An 18,891-nucleotide genomic window follows, 5' to 3' on the forward strand; every position below is an offset into this window, starting at 1 on the left:
CTGGATTGGCAGCTGCTGAAAATACACCCAGAGCTGCCAGTGCAGCCGTGCTTAGCTGGTGCGAGGTGCGAGCCGCGGCGGCAGCGCCCGTGCGCTTGCGGAGTCCCGCATGTTCTGCGAGTCCGATGAGGTGGCAAATTGGGGGGATGAGGATCTGCATTCAGCCCTGGTGGAAATCAGTGGAAAGGTGCATTCCTCCTCTCTGTGCAAGCTTGGAGTCGTAATCCCATCTTCCTTTGTATCGCTCATAAATTTTTTCTTCCTGTTAAGGAAAAAGTGAAAATGAAGAAAACGTAGAGGAGCTTTGCCCGGAGAAAACAGCTAGTTAGAAACTTCAAATAATTTTAATTCAAGGCAATAAAAACAATTACATGCAGTTCACGGGACATTGAAGCTGTTTGTTATGCAATTTGAGATGTAAATGGGGAACAAAGAATAGTTGTACTAACTGATGATTAAATCCTGACATGAGAAATTTCTACATGAATAAAATCTGAGACCTAAACAGATTCAGGATTGTTAGTCATCCATCAGCTCACATCAAGGAGTTTTGCAGCCGAGTGCAAAGTCTTCAGGCATCTTATTTTTGTAAATTTAAGTTATTGGCAGGATTTTGCGATTTGTGTAGACTGACACTGCACTGCCAAATCAGATGGGTTCAAGAGGCTTTATCAGAAGAGGGTATTTTTTCTTCCATTGTCAGAAAATCATATTAATAAAACCTAATAGAAGTTGAAAGTAAAATTGCAGCAAACTGTGAACTTAATATTACCCTGGTGGGAGCTCATTAATATCTCAACAGGTATACTCCTGCATTATCTCAATTGCACACGATCCTTAGGGAAATTGCCTTTTCTGAAGTTTTCTGACAACTGTCCTCCGGTGAGTGGGTTCAGGTGCACCGTTTTATTAATCCTTTAATAGGTTACTGAGGAGAAGATAGCATAACTCCGTCACATTTAAAGTGGCGCAGTAGTAATAATTATTTACGTGGCTCCGCTGATTTGCCAGGCTCTTCGCAGAGTGGGCGCAGTGGTGGGCAGAGCCTGGGAGGAGGCAGGGTGCCGGTGCAGGGGGTGGGAGAGGGAGCCCAGGGCTGCCGCGGCCTTGGCGCGAGCTGCCGTCGCTGCCCGTGCCGGAGCCCTGCGTCTTTCCAGGGCAGCTGGGCAGCTCTTCCGCCTGTTTTGCCTGAGGAGCAGGGTCTGCTGAACCCAGAGCATCAGGATGAGGCGTAAGGAGACGATGCAGAGGAGGTCTGAGCTGGAATAAGGTGCTTTGAAAGAGCAGACGTACTTTCTGCACAGGCAGTGGCTGTAGTGACCCTGGTGGATAGCGGAGGCAAAACGCAGGTGAGACGTCTGTTCAGATGGACGTCTGCTGCCCTAAAAGATCGATTCTTGGTGTATTCAACACGGCCGTGTATTGGGAGAAAGGTGGGTAGTGTACAGGTTTTCCCCTAGAGCAGCCCCCCACGAAACTCATCCAGTTTGTCTTTCCGTTGCTTTTTACTCTGAAATTTCTAGTTCCAGACCTGATGTTGGAAGCCGTTTAACGTGGCTTAGCAGACCATCAGAAACACGTTTTGCTTCTCGGTAGATTCTCTGTTGTGCCTTTTAGTGCACCTGCTCGCAGAACGGACCCCGCTTTTCCAGTGAGTCAACCAAGTGTGATGGAGGGATCCAGAGAGAGCTTTCCATTAACAGGAGAAAATGAAATAAATGAAGAATAATGTTCAATGTTAAAAATAAATTACATTAATTAATCCCTGACAAATGCAATGTTCCCATTAATCCTTCACTCTTAGTGTCATCAGAACATCAGCTAGGCAAACAACACGTACCGCTCTGGAGTGTTGGGCTTGCCATGGCCTTGTAAAGAAAAAGGCTGCCTGCAAAAAAATCCACCTCTCATTTACTGAAACGGGAGTGTCCCTCCGAAAACCGCACGTACGGCCTTGCCGTGTTACGCTGCTAAAGGCTGACGTGTCTGTCTGCCGGCGTCTTCTCCGGACCCCGGGAGACGGGAGCGCGGGTCGGACAGGCGCTGGCGGCCGCGCAGCAGAGCGTGGGCAGCAGAGCCGTGGGCTGGTCTCCCTCCCCGCGTCGGTGTGTCGGGGCCGGGGGGGGTTTATCCCCTGTGCTTTATGGATCACAACTCTCCTGCCAAAATGTTAGAGCCGTTTGGAAAGGGGAATGTAATTCCCTGAAGCTTTGGATGTTTCAGATGTGTCTCAGAGTAGAAGGTAGAAAAATGTGATGGAGCAGAGTGCTTGCTTCTTTAAACTGAAGTTTTGAATCTGAGATGATCGAATAGGAAGTACCAGATTATAGAAACATGAAAGAAAAATAAAAAATTTAGAAGAGACAGGAAATATTTAGCTGGTTAATTAAAAATATATATATTCAGTGCTGTGATGAAGCTTTCTCCATAACAAATCTGTTCAAAATTAGCTCCGATTTAACTTTTTTCCCTGGAAAATTGAAAATTGTCTTTTGTGTGATATTTACTCATGAAATTATGGGACTAAAACTGAGAGGGACTTTAAATCATGTTTCAAAATATATTATGTAGCAAAAAAAAAAAAAAAAATTAAAAGGAGTCTGTTTATTTTCCAAGACTGAGGCGTTTCATCCCTGCTTTGAAGAGTGCAGAGTGAGGATCCTCGGAGTCTGCCCATCTGATGCATAGCAAGCAGACCCGAGCTCGCGCTGCGTCCAGGCTGCGCAGGGCAGAGGGCAGCTTGGCCGTTGCCAGCTGATGGCTTCCGTTCCTGAGCCTGGACTGTGTCAGCAGTTTCCAAAACCAGAACAGAAAGAAAACTGGCAGCACTTGGTATTGCTGGGAGCACGCTGAGGAGGCGTGTTAGGAGCAGGACTGTGTTTAAGGTTGTCTTTACTGACCAGGCATCGTAAACAGGAGACTTCCGTTTGCAGGACTGAGGGTTCAGCGGGTTTTTTGAATGCTGAATGTGGGTTTTAAAAACTGTGATCAGGGCAAATCTCCTTCTGTCCAAAGAAAAACTGCTATTATTACAAATCCAGCTCTTTGCATTCTTGATATTCCACAGTATGGAGATGAAATTACAGTGTCTGATATTGAGAATACACTTCTTGATGCATGTACCTGGTTCCGTGTCATCCCATTCCCAGACTGGGATATATTTTAGTTTGTAACGCAGATGTGCCCGAAGCCCCCCAAAGGACTCATCCACGAGAGTGGAGAAGAGGTGGTTATTAGAGGTTCAGCTATTTAAGTGCGGTTTCACGTGGACGGCTTTGCTAAGGCCTTATCTGCAGCCGTGAAACCGCGATCCGCGGTGCCTGCGTCCCGCGCTGCGTCCGTGGCCCTGCAGGAGCGGTGGTGGTTGCGTGCGCGGCCGCTCCGTGCGAGCTGGGAGGGCGGCAGCCGGGGGGAAAGAGCCCCTGGGACGCACCAGCACGTGCTCAAGGGAGATAAACCAAGGGGATGGGTTTAACCCACCTCCCTGCCTGTCCTTGCGTGGTGAGACTGTCTTGTTTTTTGTTTTCAAGGGGACTTTACAGTTCACAGGAGCTGAAGGTGCGTGTTTGTAGGCGTAATCGGTGGGCAGCGATCAGTACGTTGCAGCAGGGTGTGTTGTCTGTCGGTTGTCAGTCTGATTAGGAGTTAACATGCTGTTGTGTTTTTCAAACTAAAGTCACTCTGTAAAAACAAAATAATAACCAAGAGGAGCATATGGTATAAAGTACAGGAGATAGTTTCCATTTGAGTCTGTGGGACGCTCATCCACGTCCAAGGGGAATAGATCTGAGTGTCAGAAAGAAGAAATGCTGTATTGTTTCAGCTGCTGCAAACAGATGTTCGGTGCGGATGTCTGGGATGCTGCCCGCGTGTGGAGGAAGAAGTACGGGAAGGGAACAGGTCTTCCCTAGGTGTCTATAAGATACTCTGGCATATTGGACAGAGTTAAACTGTAATGGTTGCAGTAAATATTGTATCTATTTAATTATTTTTTCCTGATATCCAAATAAAATCTTACTAAAATTCTTTTCTTCATACATACCACTTCACATTGCTTTTAGATAACCTGTAAGAAACATTAGTAAAAAAAAGCCATGGATGCTTTTAATACTGCAAGTGATTGCAATACCTGGAAGTGTTTTATGGACAGAGAAAAACGGCTTAAAAACCAAGAAGTGTCCTAAGTAATGTAAGTGCTGGAGCAAATTCCATAGACAAGTTGCTTTTTGTGAAGGTGCGGAATAGGGTCCTTTTGATTTTTACCTAAAGAAGCAGTTGTTGGCCCTGTGGGATGCAAACACTCGTCTACAGATAAAATGCATATTACATCTCCTCTTCTACTTATAATTTAAAAAACCCAGCACACTGCTATCTCAGTATGGTTCAGTATGTGGGGGCTGTATGTTGTATACTGGATGCTTGGCTAATTAATAATGGATAAACAGCACCCATAACATCAGCCTGGTTAACTGTTCTACTTAATATAATGCCATCAAATGAATAGACAAATTAAGCTGATATGCAACTGAGCAAGCTCTTTTAACTGCATTTTACAAATGGGAAGAGAACTATCCTAAAATGTCAGTAATTATTTATTAAACAGTGACTGTAGACCCAGACAAATTAGGAATTTCAATTATTTTTGAAGGCCACCGTGTCATAGTGGTCAACATCACGCTGTGTTCTTCCCATCAGCCTGAATTTTAACTATTTAAATTTTCTGTGACTCTAACATTGGAAGGTCTTGCTGGCAGCATGCTGTCCACAAGCCACAGATGTAAAATAGGTCTGGCAAGGCTTTGTAGATGACTGCTGTCTTACATTAAAAGCCGACAGCATCCCAGCTTTCTGCATGATTAGCCGTGTCTTTTTGACATGAGTCTTTTAAAACATGGGATGGATCTGCCAAACGAGTGACACAGCACATCCGAAAGACTGTTCCAAGTAGTGGTGGCTTCAATTTGCTAACATACGTAATGGTAGCCTTAACACCAGCTAAAAGTTAAGCGTTTATTTCGGTTTAATAATTCCTAACAGCTAGGAGTGATGCTACGCCAGGGACCTGATTCAGCAAAGTCACTGTGCACCGGGATCCCACTGGTGCGGGGAGGGTTGCGATCCAGGGCCATAAACCCTGTTTGGCTCTGGGCCATGTTGAATGAAGCTGGACAGATCTTAAATAAGTCATGTACTTCGTTGTGTTTTATACTAGAACAGTAGATATTACTTTTAAAGATAGGAACATTTCTCAGCAGTTTTAGGGGTATTTACTAATTTCATATGCTTTAGGTAAGTTCACTTATCTGCTGGGTCTTCAGCATCATTTTTGCTTTACGGATTGAGTTTTGTTCTGCTGTAGGACTTGTTACTGCAGATAGCGTGCGTTCTCTGGAAATGGGGCGTTTGCTCTCCCGTCCTCCTGACCTCTGTGGGATCGAAGGTGCTCAGCGCTGTGCAGTGTTGAGCCCAAGGAAATGTAATGTTGTGTCTTCGGAGAAGGCTGGAAGAGCTATAATAAATATGTATAGGAATGCTATGTAGAGACACAATATGAGAATATTGAAGATGCCTGTATCGAGGCATGAAACGCTGACCTTTCCAGAATCTAGATCATTTAAAATATATTATCACGCTTGTGAATATTACAAGTCCTTTTTCATCCTCCGTGGCATCTCAAATGAGAATTATGGAAGGTTCCTTAAATTAAGGAACAGTCCCAGACTGTTACCCAAAAAATCGCACGATGTATTTGGGGATTAAAGAACTGTCAGCTGATAACTGCTTGGGGGCCTTTGCTATCGAGGAGGAAGGAACCCTCAACAATATTTTAGCCTTTCCATTAACCGTCAATCTCCATCACAGTCTGCAGTGAGAAGAAAAAGCAATAGCTGGTGCGTCATGGACAGATAGCAGTTTAGGACAGAGCTGACTAATGCTCCAAGTGACCTGGTTGTGTTTCTTCTAAGGACAGAGATTTCCATGCTTAGCAATCTTCATTACTGGTCTTCATCCAAAAGAATCAAGAATAAACATCCTTTTGTTTAAACCTGGAGTTACAAGTTAATGTTTCAGAACCTCCTCCAGAAACTGATGGAAGCTCTTTGTGGCACCATCAAGGACCCTGTAGATTGAGCCTCTGTTAAGTTCAGGATCCCAGGTGATCTGATGCTGGTAAAACCAGAATACCAATGAAAAGGACATAGCAAGAAAAAAATGGTTTGTATATGCTGTATTTGATTAAGATTGCCTGAAAGGGAGATATCACAGGAGTACAATATGTAAAGTTGTTTTAAATTGACTGTTGGCTTTTTGTATAAATTTGCCCTTGAAAAGATTGTGTCTTTGACTCCTACGTTGTAAAGGAACATGATAGAGAACCACAGACGGGCGTGAGGAAGACAAACTGAGATTCAGCTAAAGCTAACTGCTTTAGCTAACTGCTGCAAGAAGTACAATGAGTGTATGAATATGTATATTTATCAGAAATTACTTTTTTCTACAGATTCCACAAATCAGTTATGCCTCAACTGCACCAGAGTTGAGTGATGACAGGCGCTACGATTTCTTCTCGCGTGTGGTTCCTCCAGATTCCTTCCAAGCGCAAGCAATGGTGGACATTGTAAAAGCTTTGGGATGGAATTATGTATCCACTTTGGCATCTGAAGGGAATTATGGCGAAAAAGGAGTCGAGTCCTTCATGCAAATTTCCAGAGAGGCAGGTAGGCAATGCCCACCCTTCCTCCAGAAAATGCTGTTATCTTGTACCAACTGTTGTATTATTTTTCTAGAACATATATATGATTATAAAGTTGCTCCAATTCTTTGCAGTTGCTTTGTAATGGCTCCTAGATACTCATGCCTAAACTGCTTATCGAGTTTTAGAGAGTTTGAAACCTTAGTGGTATTCAATCATTTCTGGAGAATATAGAAAATACTGAGTCTTCTCAAGCTCCTGGTATTCCACTGAACAGCATTATATTATGTTGACATGGGTAGAAGTCAGATTTTAAATAATGAGCTTTTATCTCTCCACAGCTAGAAATTATTTGAAGACTCCTTGTTATTAGACATTGACTTGTGTCACGCTGTTGTTCACCTTTCAAATTGCTGCCTGATTTTATATAGGTTTTCTTTAGCATTTCTGTTGGCCAGTTCAGTTGAAACAATTCATACTCGAAGGCTCAGAGATAACAGGCAAACAGCTTCGGTCACAAAGATATGCTGGGCAGTACGGTGCGAGGCGTATCAGCCATTTGGTGCTAGGTGATTCACATTTTTCTCTTTACTTAAATGTTTTATTTAGTGCTATCCCAAGAAGGCCCAACATTAAAAATTAATATTTTCAGTGTTGGACGATGTTGCTTGTCTGTTAGTAATGTTCCAAAGAGCACAGGGAAATGCAGTGTCTTGCATTGGGTCAGTCTTATGTGTTGAACCATCACAGGTTTGTCGACAGAGATCCCTAATTCTACACTTTGTTTTCTTGTTAAAATAGAAAACAGAGCAGGCTGGCCGTGGAGGTGTGGCTGCTTTGTCAGTATTGCATAGCAGTCCCCTCCGTGTGTTCCGGTTCTTACGCTGCTAACTCACTCTTCAGGGTAAAGTAGCTCTAAATTTCCCCGGAGACACTGGAACGTAGGAGGACTTTGGATGGCACTTCAGGGAATACAGATATAAATCCATGACAAGCTAATTTGCAATCCAGAATCATTAAGGTTTGTAAATTGAAATATTGGAAATTGATTCTTTTGCTAGTGAGGAAAAATAATCAGAAGATGTCATTCATCCAAGCCCATCTCCATAAATGTACAATATGTCCTGACATGTTACAGAGAAGCATGAACACATCCTCATTTTATAAGAATAAGCTCTCTTGTATTCTGCAAATGGAATTCGTGGATCTACCAGCCTGTAGCTGTTCTGGCATCATGTCGAATATAAATGGCATAACTCAAACTATAATTCACTTACTGAATTACATAATTCACTAGCCAAATTAATAAGTGCCTATCAGTCTGAAATGAAAGAACCGGCATGGGACAGACGTTTCTTTGAAGCAGCCACCTGAGGTTTCCATTTTCTCTGTTGTTACAAAACCGGTCCCACAGCACGTACTGTGCTTTTGCAAATCGTCTGCGTGATCTGCGAGGTGGCGTGTGTCAGCTTGCTCCCAAACTGCCAGGGAGTAGCTGACTGTGCCTCACGTGTCAGCGTAATCCAAGAAGTGGGAAAGGAGGAAGGCTGCACTTAGAGCAAGGGGCTTTAGGAAGGAAAATCTGGAATTGTTTCATTATGTTGATATTACAGAAGGAACCTGTATTTGCATAAATTTTTCTGTTCGTTTGAATGCATATTTATGTGGTATTAAAGAAAATGCTGTTGGATTTAATACCACAGGAAGTGACAAAATGCCAGTATTCATTATAATTTTAAATTAACTTTATTTGCAAATATCCACTGTTGCAAAATGAGACAAGAAACATGTTTGCATGTCAAGGACAAATTCTAGCTGGATAATACTGTATCATTTTATAAACTTTCTGTAGAATTAAATTAATGGTAGGAGTTCTCCACGTAGTCAACATATAATTCGACGTGCTTTGTGAAAACCAGCATGAAACCAGCAGAGCGCCCTGCTCGAGCAGCTTTGCCCGCGGGGTGATGCAGGTCGCTGGTACAAAACGGAGACGCTCGCGGGAGAGGGCGGAGCGTTCCCGCGCCCCGCGGCCTGGCCTGTGCGGACGCTCACGCCGCGCGATCTGCAGCGCTGCTCTGATGCAGCACCGCGGCGTTTTCTTCTCGAGGTCGCGCTGCACTTTGTCTGCGTTAGGCAGATGAAGCCCGGGTGTGGTTTGGAGGGGGGCTGGCACCTGGCTGTTGTTCAAAATATTCGATTAACCAGACTGTTGGGTGATTACTGCAATATCGGCGGAGCCTGTAATGAGCCTTCCACAGCAGCCACAAACAGCTTTCATTTTTCTGACTCACGGTTGTAGCGTGGTTTGTAGCTGCTCGATCTGTCTATTTAAAAACATTGAAGTGGTCAAGAGCTGTCTCTCTAATCAGGAACGAAAGGATGGAAGGCTTCACAAAACAGAAGTATTACCAAAGTCAATGCACTTAAAGTATTAAATATATTTAAATGGGGCCAAATACACGTGGTCTGACTGAGGTGTGTAATATAAAAATATCTTCAGAAAAACAGCCAAGCAGGGCAGCGTGTGTTGTGCTGTCGTAATAACAAAGTGACCGTGAGGAAAAGGAGGGAGAAGGATTGCAGTATCGATGCCGATGCTGCTGGGTGAGTAGATTAACGTTGCGCTTAGGGGGGCCAGCCACAACTCACACTAATTAGAAAACTCGTGCCAGGAGCAACAAAAACGCAACAACAGCGGGAGGAAGTTTTTCCTTAGTCAAAAGATACTGTTTTTCTGAAAATTAGTGAGGTTAAAAGGATTATCAATCCTTCCTATCCCAGAAGGCATACCGAGAGGATTCTGTAGTAAAATCGAGAGGATGGAGGACAGGAGAATCGCTTATGTAATAAAATAGACTTTACCCCATTTTCCAGTGAGCTACAACATTCAGTATTCATCAGGAGCACTTGGGTTATGTTTAAAGAGTTGTCCACTTAGGTCTTGTGATTTGGTCTTGCTCACAAGTTGGATGCTGTATGCACTGAAACAGTTGCCTGCTCAGATCAAATGTCAGCACCCAGAAAGCTGCAGTTAGAAACATAAAAGACTTTGCAGGAAAACAATGTGTATGCAGACAGGTTTGTAATTCGTGTGCTCTCAAACTCAGGAACCCAGTATGCAGATAAATAACTAAAAAGTAGTGGCAGAATAATCCCTGTAGCCTGGTGAAAGTACGTGAATGAAGCATGTGCATACATAGCTCCAGCCTTTTTTTAGTCCTGTCTTCTTCGTGCTGCCTGGGCAGCGACATGAAGCTGCAACTTGCTGTTTGAGATTTTTCCTGGCTTTAGGGATTTCGGAGCTGGCCTGACTCCTGCCCAGGTGACCTTCTTTTAACTGCCAGAAGAATCAAGCTGAGGAGCGGAGTTGGGCGGGATGTCAAAGCAGAGGTCGATATGTTAGTTCTTAAGTATGCCGTCCTTGAGGATTTATACTCCTCTGCCAGGAACAGGAACAGCCCTGGAGCGGAGTAATTAGTTGAAGTTTGAACGTACTGGAAATAAGCAGTCATCATTAGCTCTCGCACAGTTGCCCTGTGTCTTGTAATCAGTGTATTTTAGCAGAAAAGAAGATTTAGTCCGTAGGTACTAACACCAATTTATTATCTTTGGCCTCAAATCTGTGGCAAGCTAATTATCCTAAAGTCAGTGTTTTATCCAAACTTGTTTCTATTTAAGCCATGATCTTAGGAATTGTAAGGGTGAGTAGAAAAAGCTATCCATGCTTAGCTTTTAAATATGCTTTTAGTATATAAAGACTTTGCCTGATCCTTTCAGTTAATAAGTCTTTGCAAAGTGACTTTTATTAGGAGTACTTCAAGTGAGTTTGAATATGTCATTGTGACGGGAGATGAAGATTTGAAACGTGCTCTGCAGTCTGTGGGATTAATAAATTAGGGGAATGCTCTAATTATGGAAAATCTAAAGGACAATTTCAGATTATTAATGAAACTACTGAATACTTGAATTTCAAAGATTACTTCATCTTTGATTTTTTAAGAGATTAATCTGTACCAGAAGGTTAATTGCTGTCTGTAAGAAATATGTATATCGAAGTCGTTAGCAAAAGACCACTTGGATGCCTCCTACCAGATAAATGAAGGATCCAGCATGCATTTATTCATCTTTTTCTCTCCAGAAACTGCCCAGTTTCACAGATAAGTACAGTGGCTGCTTCTTAGCTTGTGAAGACTTCTGTGCTTAGGCAGCAGGCTGTAGTACACAGTGTAGGAAACGCTGCAAAGCTGTACTTCTCTCACCTTCACCTCTTTCTTCTGCCTTTCCACATCTCCTTTGTCCAAAATGCCGTCTCAGGAGTAAGTATCTACCCTTAGCAAAACTGATTGTGAGCGGAGTTGTGTGTGTTTGCACGAACTAGACCTACTCTGTTGTACGGAGTAGTGTGTCTGCTCCATGCTTTGCTCCGGTCCTGTAGTATCGTAATCTATAAACTAAGTGTCATTTTAGACGATGTCGTTCTCAACCGTTTGGAAGGACTGGAGAAAAGAATTATGGAAAAGCATGTCTTCTTTCTCTGTGCGTTAGATAAAGACATGGGAAAAAGTATTTAAGCTCTTCTTGTACTAGTGTGCTGATATGATTATTATATCCGCTGAAGTTTCTACTAAAGAGTTTTAGTTGAGGTGTCATATTTGTGAAAAGGTTATCATCACCCTGACAGAATGAAAAAGCAGAATAAACTTTAATCCACTTTAACATAGGAGGCACAACACTTGCAGCAATCTCTTTATCTTCTTTTTGCCTTTTTCTGCTGAAATAATACATTCCTGCAAAAAAGACTTGTTTGACATACCCATTTCTTTAATTCTTCTGTTTTCATGATTTTAAAGTGCTGTGCAGACGTCTGCTAAGGAAGCTTCAAAACGTCTGTATTCAGTGAGGAAGGCCTAGATACACAAGTTGCAGGGGCTGAAGTTGTTCAGAGGCAGAAGAAACTTAGCAAAAAGCTGTCCCTGTCAGGCAAGGAGGAGACCTGAGATTTTGAATCCTCCCCTTAGCCTAATAAATGGAAAACATTTCCAGCAGTGATGCTGAACAGTATTTTTTTTCTGTCCCTCAGTTTAAGCTTGAATTTCTTTTTTAACTTGTTTCCAGCTTTATATTTGCCAGTGAAAAAACATACGTATACACACATGCATGCACAGCCCCCCACACACACTTGACATACACCACTGTTACACCTCACAGATTTCAGGTGACACCACACCTAAAATTAGATGAACTCCTATTTTGCGTATCATTATAATCTGTGCATTAATTAGTATAAACCTAATGTGTTGGTCTCTGTGCAGAATTAGGTGCATACAGTTAGGTGCCTCTTTTAGAAATTATTTTCTGTGGGTGAGTTATCTGTGGAAAAGACTGTTTTAAACAGTTTTAGGTGTCTTTGGCCACCTAAATGTGAAAATACGGCATTTTTTCCTGAAGCCTTATCGGTTGTTTTGATCTCTGACTTGTGTTTCTGAAAAGATCTGAATCTTCTGATCCATGATCTGAATCATCTCATGATGCTTTCTGTAAAACCTCAGTGTAGCATACTGTAACGTGATGTTCTGCTTCAGTACTCACCTACCATGGAAGCTGACACTGGTAAAAGCCAAGAACTACTAAATCATCCCTCGGTGAATCACACAGCATTTTGGTAGGCTCCTGTAGGTCTGTGCAACTGCCTACCGTGATCCTAAATCTGCATTTTTGTAGTAGAACTGAGCTTGATTTTTATGCTGTCGGTTGGGAATTCCACTACCACAAGTCACTGCTGGATAACATGAGAGAGTGAAATCATTGCTATGGGGAGGGTTGTACAAACTATCAGTATTTTAACAATGGAGAGGAGAGGAGTATTATGTCTGTATAACTCAAATAGAGTACTGATCCTATTGCCAAATAGCAATTTCTGCCTTTTTTTTTTTTTTTAACATTTTGAGGTTAATAAAACATATCTTTTTTCTTAATCCATTGAAGTCTTGCTGAATATTTTTAGAGTACTTACTACAATCATTTTATAATAAATCTCTAGGTTAAAAGAAGCCCAGAAGTAAGAAAGGAAGGTAAAAGTAGTTATTGACTTCACCTAGTTATTCTGGTGAAGTCATGGAGGTGAAATCTCAATCCCACTGATAGGAGCGGGACAATGATTTCCCAGCAGTCAGCTCTGATGGCAAATAGTGCTTTGGTTATAATAATAAACCATAAATGGAGTTTATTACTGGAGCTTTGAACAACCGTCTGTCAATAGATGATACCATACATCCTCCAGTGATGCCTGAGAATGAGACACGAGTGGTTGCTACTCTTTGTTACAGATAACAAAACCCAACTTTTAACAGTGTTACTATACAGATATTCATTTGAATAATGGATTGTTTTGGAATGAGATGGACTAAGATGGAGACTAAGATTGGACTGTCTATCATGATGACTGTTAATTTATTTAGCTGAAAAAAAAATGTTGTTTTTCCAGCCATGCTCATTGGATCTGCCTGTGCCATAACCAAAGGGACAGAATCCTTCTATAGCATTTCAGCTAGAGCAAACTGTTGGGCTTAGGTGTTCACAAATGGGTCTATGAATGTGCTTTAGAAATGCAGGCCCTAAGCCGCCCCAGGGCAGCTAGACATACTCAAACACGTGCTCAGCATGTACATAAGGTGCTGTTACTTAAGCAGCTCTAAACAGGGTCGTGGGCCCTACTGCTTTTATGGAGTTTGAGTTTTATGGAGTTTTCACTGGGAATTACTGGTCCCACACACCAGTGCCTTCGAAACTCTTCTGCCTGCTGGCAGCACTGACCGTCCTCGACCAGGCTCTAAAGGAGAGAGCTTCAGCAGCTTGCTCCCTCGGGGGTGCCAGTCCCGAGGCTCCTGCGGAGTCGGTGTTGTTGGACGCAGGGCCTAGCCTCCCCTGCGGGAAGGAGAGCGCTGTCCGAAGGGTGCAGTGTGGCCAGGGTGCAGGGACTGCTTGCTGCTCGCGAGTGTGGTGAGTATCGCTCTAGAAAGAGCAGCACTGCTGGACTGCAGGTAATGCAGAAGCCGCAAGGTGCATATGCATGACTAGACTGGCAAGTACCTTCCTTTTTGTGTCTTTGCCTTTGATAGTGTTAAATGATTGGCATCTTTTCATTTTCTGGTGAGGCAGTACTCTGGATCAAATGCCGTAAAATAAATATATAAAACTGATGGAATATAGTTTATATCTAAACACTTACAACGGATTCCATTTTTCTTTACTTTTGATTTTCTCAAACATTTGTGCAACTGTCCTTTTTGGTGTTCAGTGATGTTATGTTAAATATGAAAACACTAATACTTTCCATCCTATGTTTTGTCAAATAATAAATGTTTTGTCATTTCAGAAAAAAAGTCATTGAGAAAAATTGCTTTCTGAAGTTCTACCAACTTACGTGTTGTCTGCTGCAGTCTGTCATGTTTAATAGTTTTCACATGGCAAGAAATATTTATATCCTGTTCTTTGCTGGTAATAAGACAAAGGCAAAGTCTTTACTGAGATCTTTTTATTGTTGGTTTTAGAGATATAAAAGCAATAGTAGTATTATTTCTAGAATATTCAGCATTCCCAAATGAAATCTTGTCACATTCATGCAGAACACTGAAGATCCTGTTTGTCCTAGAAACTAGTGAAAATGCTTTATATCTCCTTGGCTGACAGTATAACTTACGTTAATGGAGATTCATTTTACACCTTGCCAATAGAACTAAAAATAGGTTACAGTAGGGTTTTATTTTAACTGTACCTGATCTACTAGAAGATGCATTGGACTTTATTCTCAAGGGTGTTCTGGATTATATTAGACTTTAATAGCATACTTCTGATTGTGGAAAAGAATAAGCAGCATACAGAACAAAAGCATAGCTTTGCAAAGTAAATCTGTTACTTTTTGTGCATCTTTAGGCTTTGGTCTATCCTGTTGTGGCTTTTTTGCATAACTGAGGTGAGAAGTCATGTCATTTAGGGAAGCAAACGAGTGACGTGGTTAAGATGATGGTTGAACTTCTGACTTCATGGTGACATTGGGTGAAACACATTAGGTGCCTGGCTTAGATAGCGGTGAAAATCCCTCTAGAAACCTGTCAGTATTTCTAGGTTATCAAAACACTGTGAATGCAGGCTTCATTTCTTTGGCTAGGTGTCTTCCTACCTGGGTACATAATCGGTGGTCTAAGCTAGTTGGCTCCGTTCCCTCTGCAGAATGAAGGGCTGTGAGACCTGAATTGCCTGTTTGAAACATCTGTTTCTCCCTCTGGATGACACAGGGAGTGTAGGCACCTAATTAGAAGTGCACGATTTAAGAATTCTAATTCAAACAAATGAATCCAAGCATGGGTATGTGTATGATATATGTATTTTCCTGTCTTTTGTCATCATTTGAAGATAAATCTATGGTGTAGGTTTACAGGCTTATGATCTTATTCCGGAAAGCACTGAAGTTGATGGGAATTAAGAGCGCATGGTTTAGATACTTACCTCATAACACTCCAGCATCAGAAGCCTGTCTAACTGAATAGGGGTATAATTCTGTGATGCGGCTAGCGGAGGTCTGAGCAATTCTTGCTTCTCAAATAGACTCATGAAAAATCAATAAAACAGAGTTTGGGGAGAAGGCAGGAGGTAAAGATATTATATGATGATTATCTTAGTGCCTGCTTATATGAAGTTTTAGGCCAGTTCCATGCTGATACATGCAGAAACTTGCACTCTGTCCTCTTGATTGATCTCATACATCTGGTTTCTTGGCTAAAAAGAATTTAAGTAGAATTGGATAGTTGTAACAGACTTTTGTTGCAGTTACAGCATTAGTGGCTTTAATGATAAATATCTGCCTTGTTATGGCACTTACTGAACATTTGGAGATTACTTTTCAAGGAACAGAATAAAATTGGAATAGAAAATTCTTGTTACTAAACAAATAGCTGTCTGCATCCTTTTTAAAAATGTGACCGCAAATTTAATATAATGTTCCTTTCATGGTTATGTGATATGTATCCTGTGGGTCAGTTGCAAATAAGTGATTGGTTAAGTCTTTGCTACTATACATCAGACAAATATATTATTGCACCTTAATTTTCACCAGTGAAGTTGGACACAATCGTGAAATGTTTTCGTAGTTTGCTGTGTGCATGTCCCATGACACAGAAGTCGGGAGGGTGGTTTAATGCAGATTCAGTAAATTATTCATCCCAATCCTAGTGTCCTTCATCTGCTGTTTGGAAGGTGTTCTGCATCTTAAGGGTAGTATGTGTCCGTTGAGGAAGACACCAGCATGGAGCAGAAACAGAGAAGCACGAGCGTTCGCAGGTGTTTGTTCTGCATCCATCTTTTTCAGGGAAGAATAGAAGCTTACAGAAAACTGTGGTAGAGATGTTAGGGAAAGGGACAAAAAAGTATGTCACTTTGCGTAGGGAAGTGTGAGGAGAAGCTCATACTGAAGTACAAAAGCTGATACTGTTTTGGGGAGGGGCAGAAGTAAGGGGAAGGGCAGAGAATTCAGATTTACGGGGCTATAAAAGGAAGGAAAAGGTCTGTGGAAATGGAGTATGAGTATTAGAGGAAGGAGAGATGGAAAGCCATAAAATGGAATTTGATAGAAGTGGCTGGAGTTGGAAAGATTGAGTCAAGGCAGGAGAAGTCTGTGAATAAGGAAGACTTGCCATAGAGAGCGGGTTAGAAAATGACATTTTTCACCAAAAAATTAGTGATTTCTGAAACAAAATGGACTTTGAATGTGAAGACTAAAAACTTCTGGAAGGTGAGACAGAAATTCTTTCCAAAGTCCATTCTTTCCGCCAGGGGACAGTGAAACCAGGCTTCCTAGGCTAGTGGATCTGAGTGCCTTTGCTCTTCACTAGGCCTTTTTTCTGCCTCCCAGTCTACCTGAGGGAGAAACGGAGATTCAGAAACCCGGCTCCTGCTTACTCCAGCACTGTAGAGTGCCTGTTCGTCTGTACCGTGTGAAGTGTCTTGTCAGTTTTCCTGAAGGAATAAAATGAATTTCACAAAAATCTTCTGCAGGGGAGGTCCAGGTGCTGTCATTTTGACTTTCCCAATGGCAAATCAGAATATTTGAGTTACACTGAGCTTTTCCCGTGGGGTATGTCTGTTTTACAAAATAGGATGACTTTGTCGATACATCACTCTGGACCATCTCTAAATGCAGTTCTGCATCTTAGGGTAATATATAATCAATTGCAGTAAGGTATTCCAGTTTCTGGTTTTGAAATCCTGCATCCCAGGAGGAAATACAAAATATTGCCTCATCTTATACCTTCCGTACTTCACAGGCTCTTTTCACTTTGTGATAAAGCAAAGAACAGCATTCATAGCCATGGGGGAGCAGCAGCACATAAATAATTCTAAGATGCATCTTCTGTGAAGCACCTTTCCTGCCTTCTTTATTCCTTCTCCCTCCTCAGACAACAGAGAATGACAAACGTCCCAAACCCTTCATGCTCTTGGAAGGTGGCATTCATGCATTGCTAGCAGTCTCACTGGCATACTGAAAATATTCCCTGAGCATTACTGACTGGGCTCCTGAGCTATTGAAGCCCTCCTCATTCCAACTTCCTTGTGTAAAAAAAAAAAAGGTCAGCAAGAGGAAAAAGTCACTCTAACCTCGTATATGCGCACCACTTTGCAAAATCACAGTGGCTATGTCATAAATTATGATCCAAGGCATTTTTGCTTTTTTCTTACATGTTCTTAAAGCTATTTATCATGACAGTGTTTGAAATACCTGGGCTTTTTGCTCTAGTGCAGGGCTGTATATTCAACTAGATACCTTAGCTGAAAACACAAACAGTAATATTGTATTTTAAGTGGTTTACACATACAGCCAGGCCATGGAGAAGATATATATACACAATTTATATAGCAGACAGTTCTGTTTCCTTTCCTGTTGGTGTTTCCAGAATCATGGCTTTTGAACCTAGAAGGCATCAGGACTTTATCTAGCTTGATCTTATAATGGAGACTAATGAAATTATTTTAACAGTTTGCCAGTTTTTGTTACTAAAACAAAAATCTAATAATGGCAGCCCCCCTCCCTCTTTCCAGGCAGACGCTGCAGTTGATCCTGTGTCTTGTGATGCTGCAGGTGTTTGAACCAGGCAGAAGCTTCCCTCGGAAATCACGGGAGGAGATCACCATGCATGGATCACGGTGCTCTCAGGAGTCACTGCGCCCATCATTCTCGGCCTATGGTTAACCCAAAGTTGGTAACAAAGGAAATTTTTTCATTACCAGAAAAAGACTTAACATGTTTTTCATTATGTAAGCAAGGAGATGAAATAGATTAAACTTTGGGTAATAGAAAGGCAACTCAAGCATGCTGATGCTCATTTGAAATTTGGATTGGATTTTATCCTAGCACTGGGTAGTGCGATAGATACTTAAGACGTCTCCTTACTAATGATAAATGGCAGTGCTTTGCTAGATTGCTGTCTGTTTGATAGAGCCCAAGTATGACAAAGAGATCAGGCATCTGTATTCCAGATTTGTTTTTAAAGATGTTCTGCTTAAGGTGAGACACATACATTGTCTTTGCAGCCTGTTAAATGTGTATCACTTACAGGAGAATCTGTTGCAGGGTGGATCCATGAGGGGCTCAGTCTCCTTTCCTGAGCGAGCTTTCTTTCTTTAGGCAAATGGAGTCTGATGTAGGATTTAAAAGAGCAGATAAATAGCAACTCAGAGCTTTTCACACTGTTCAGCAGACCTCATATGAGTCTGGTAGCAGCTCTGATTGTTTCCCCTGTTCTTAACTTGAGCTTTGGTGCATCAATATGTCTTGGTGCTATTTTGTGAGTCAGTGTGTCATGTTCTTATGGTGATTCTGCTGTGTGAGCCATGGAAGTGAAAACTGCAAGGTAAGACATATTGTTGACACAGGACCTGCCAGTAAAACTAGCGATTTAGGGCAGTGATGTTCTTTCTGAGCCTGAGTAATACATTACAACTCTAACCCCATTGAAGCAGAAACTTCTAGCAGTGTGTGTATTTTAATTAAATTCACTGCTGATAAACATATTGCTGATAGAGGCACAGCTCTCAAAATAAACCCTATCTTGAGCCCAGGTTGCTGTTTTGGCACAAGTACATTCCTGCTAATGTCCCAGTTCTGGAATTAGAAAGGAAGAGGCCCTCTGTGAAAATTAAAA

At 41.9% G+C, this 18,891-nt stretch overlaps 1 protein-coding gene across 5 annotated transcripts in view; it reads left to right on the top strand.

The window, feature by feature from the left end:
* The window catches only part of GRM7 (glutamate metabotropic receptor 7), a 331,316-nt gene that overhangs the window by 91,004 nt on the left and 221,421 nt on the right, over positions 1-18,891 (top strand). For all 5 annotated transcript variants that reach the window (XM_026099684.2, XM_026099685.2, XM_026099683.2 and 2 more), the window contains exon 2: positions 6,503-6,719. In XM_026099684.2, the coding sequence (XP_025955469.2) occupies positions 6,503-6,719 (217 nt within the window). The remainder of the gene's footprint in view (positions 1-6,502; positions 6,720-18,891) is intronic.

The sequence above is a fragment of the Dromaius novaehollandiae genome, chromosome 12, assembly GCF_036370855.1.
Source record: "Dromaius novaehollandiae isolate bDroNov1 chromosome 12, bDroNov1.hap1, whole genome shotgun sequence".
In the NCBI taxonomy this organism is placed as follows: Eukaryota; Metazoa; Chordata; class Aves; order Casuariiformes; family Dromaiidae; genus Dromaius; species Dromaius novaehollandiae.